Source organism: Cryptomeria japonica, chromosome 7 (assembly GCF_030272615.1).
Source record: "Cryptomeria japonica chromosome 7, Sugi_1.0, whole genome shotgun sequence".
Classification (NCBI taxonomy): domain Eukaryota; kingdom Viridiplantae; phylum Streptophyta; class Pinopsida; order Cupressales; family Cupressaceae; genus Cryptomeria; species Cryptomeria japonica.
In genome coordinates this window covers 576390170-576393732 of record NC_081411.1, presented here as the reverse complement: position 1 = coordinate 576393732, position 3563 = coordinate 576390170, and the positions used below count along the sequence as shown (strand labels likewise).

General features: G+C 40.7%; 1 protein-coding gene across 1 annotated transcript; it reads left to right on the top strand.

Moving 5' to 3' along the window:
- Positions 1–261: 261 nt before the first annotated feature.
- LOC131073112 (uncharacterized) lies at positions 262–2190 on the top strand. The gene has a single exon (XM_058009494.2). The coding sequence runs from the start codon at positions 765–767 to the stop codon at positions 1986–1988; it is 1224 nt and encodes a 407-aa protein (XP_057865477.2). The 5' UTR covers positions 262–764; the 3' UTR covers positions 1989–2190.
- Positions 2191–3563: the final 1373 nt, after the last annotated feature.

The following is a 3563-nucleotide window of genomic DNA, read 5'->3' as shown; positions in this document are numbered from 1 at the left end:
TCCACGTTGTACTTTTGACCGGGAGAGGCGGTAAGGGTAACAAAATATAGTGGGCTGCTGAGCATGATGATGTGGTCACCGACCGTCTGACGATGCGGCAGGCAATGACTGGCCAATAACATGCGAAGCCCGGTGTGACCTGACCAGACCGGTCCGGACGTGAACTGAACTTTGGACTGCAAAACTTTGAACTAACTCGTGTTAAAGTTGGGGCTTCGTCTTGTTTACTTAACCGGGTTCTCCCGGTTTTTAATTTGGACGTCAGTTTTTCTTATCGCTTTTACTTTTTCTTGTGTGGCGTGCAAAGGCCTTGCGAGGCTACAAATTGGAGCGCCCATTCTTTGTAATCTGTGGGAGGCGTAGCATTCAGAATTACCCCTGCCTTGAAGAAGAAGAAGAATTAAAACCAGCCAGCTACTCGCCGTCTGGTATTTTAATTCAACTTCTTCTTCCAATTTGAGATTGAGATTGAGATCGCGTTGTGCAGTGCGTGTGATTCAAGATTAGATCGATAGGAAGGAAGAATCTATCTTGAGCTTGCAACTCTTTGACCTTACTCAAAATATTATTAGATTAGATTAGATTAGCCGTGTTTGTTAGCACCTGCCAAAGCCTTTTGTTTGTTTTTTCACTGATTTTCCTCCCCTTTTATTTAAATTCGGGTTCCTTAGCTTGCTGCGTGCGGTAAGCCTTGGGCCGCTTGCTTTCTGTGCTTTTCCGCGTACATATTTTCAGTCCTGCTGTTGTTGTTGGTCGTGATAAGAATGAGGCTCCAGGTTCCAACCCCTGTAGTCATGGAGACTGAGGATTATTTGAAGGAAAAAGAAGAAAATGAAGTGAGTCAGGATATGTGGAGTTTGATGAAACCAGAGCCCCGGGGCGATGCTTTTGCTTCGCTTCTGGCAGGCGATGGCGGAAAAGATTATAAATTTGATGCAAAGTTTGCTGCCCCTTGGGATTTGGTGGCTCCCAAGCCTTATGTTCCTCTTGCCAGAAGCCGCAGCTCGTTGAGTAATGACAGTCTTCAGCTTTGTACCGAAGGTCTCGGATGCGAGAGCTGCGACTGCTTGTCTGAAATTGCGGACAAAAATTTGCCTCAAGATGAGGAGATCGAAGTCCCCTTCGAGGAAGAGGAAAATGAAGAGGAAGAGGAAGAGGAAGTTGAAGAACTTGAAGAGAAGAATCATCCTGCAAGATCATTTCCACCGCCTCTTCATTCACTTTGCGCCAGCAGCGCAGCACACTTGCGATCTTTCAAGAAAGACGGCCGTTTCGTGTTGCAGTCTGTAAAGGCACCGTTGCTGAATTTTCTGCACTCGCATCGTGAAGGCGGCCGTCTTCAAATGCATCTCGTCAGCACAACGGAAGATGACGATCTTGCCCTGCCTTTGGTACCAAAGCCTCAGAATGGAGTGCTTCCAGAAGAAGATATAGAAGGAGGATTTGGCGAGGATCAAGCACCGCAAATCTTTTCGAATCCTGTATCGTCCGATATTCCAGCAGTCCATCAATCGAAGCCGCTTCCGGAGCCGGAGGATTCCTCAGGCAATCATTGCGATTCCAGCATGGAATGCAACAAAAGTACCGCCCTGGAATTCAAAGTCACCTGCAACAGGCCGCCGGAGAAATGCAAAGCCGTCGACAACGAATCTTCAAATGGAAAGCGCGAGATTCAGGAGGGCAAATCTTCTCCAAAACATTCTGCATCCTGTCAAAATATTTATAGCGGCTGGAGGACCGAGATAGCGGAGCAAAACAGTGCTGTCTTTTGCCAAAACTGGCAGAAAGCACAGGGTTTGCCAAATTATCCTCTATACAAACTCAAATATTTGGAAGCCGTTAGCATGATCAATGTCCATGTCAATAATGTTAATGATCATGCGCAGTTTGCGAAGTTCCGGGTGACCGATCTGGGATTGGGAAGGTGTCATGACGCAAATTCCTTGTGCGTCTGGGGAAAATATCCGTGCATCGCTACCAGCTCGTAGGGAAAACTGTATTCGCAGACTCCTGTCGGAAATTCCGAGGGTACTGTCTCGTCTGACAGAGAGGGGAAGGTGATTATTTGAGCTGCTTTTCTGCATCATCTGGCAAATAATTTCAGTGATTCCACGGTGCAGGCAGTGGTGACTGGCATTCCTATATTAATTCATGTTTTTGTTAATATTACTACTACTCCGCTTAATGCAAGCTTGTTTTTTGGTTAAAAATGATTCTCTGCACTTGACCTTTTAATTGGAACCCTTTCTTCTTCGCCATATTTACCATGCACAATTCTCTGTAAATATGCCCTGTCCGAAGAACAGGAACAGATAAAATTTTAAATGCATTTTAATGTTTTAAATGCACCGACTCTTCTTCCTCTACAACTGATTGTGCTTATTGACACGAGAAAAAAATCAGAGTTGCATTCGATAACGCAAAGGAATTTCTTTCCTCTGCTGATGTCAATCTTTCGTGCACTGTTCTGAGGAGACAAAATATGTTCAAATATCACCATAAATTATCTTATTTGTGAAATCAAATCACTTTCCCTTTTTCAGAAAAAAAAATAAAAAAAATGGAATACTCGGAATGATCTGGTGGTGTAAGAGCAATCTTATCACTGGCAAACCAAGGCAATCATATTCGCCAGATAAACAAAGACAATCTTGGTGGGTTATCACTTCTTCGTGGAATTCAGTTCACAATCTAATGGGGGACCCTTTCTTCCTTTATTTACGCCTTGTTAATCTTGCAAATCGGATTAGGTAATCGGTCGTCGACATTTCGAAGGAATTGTCTGTCTGTCTTCCAAACATTAGAGCAACTTGTGGAAAGACCTAATTGGATGTTTAAGAGCCCTTTAAATGTACAAAGATTCACTGATTTACCAAGGCTATATAATCAAGCAACATCACGTTAACGAAATGTCAAGTCCATAGGAGAGGACAAAAGTTCTTGGCTACCTAGCTTCCGTTGGTGGGTTAGTTGTGTTTATGAGAAATCATCAATATATTAGTTTGTGCTTATGAGAAATCATCAATATATTAGTTTTTTATTATTTAATGATGAATACTATATATTTTGATTATGATTATAAATATTTTGTAAGAAGAATTTAAATAGTGAGAGTTAAAAGCATTCTTAATTTATTGAAATTAAATGGTTTTGAGGTTGAGATGATGATTTTGGTATTGTTAAAAGGGATGTATTAAAGTTTTTAAAATATAAGAAAAATTTAGTCAATATTTTTTTACATTAAATCATAATTTATGGGTACAAACATACGTCAGAATAAGATTATTTATTTTTTTAAATATTTTTTTATAATTTTTTTGTTTGGTCAAAAATATAAAAATATGCCACATTCTTGAGACATAAGAGAAAATATGGCTAAATTTTATGTCCAAACATATTAAGTTTATGAGAAAGGAGTGTATGCACAAATTTTACATAGCACCACATGTTAGGGGGTGTTTGGGCAATGAGTGTTGTTCGCATGAACAACACCTTTAGTCATCTAAATAGACGAGTTTCATATGATTTTGGAAGAAGGAATGCATAAAACTTTTCATTACATA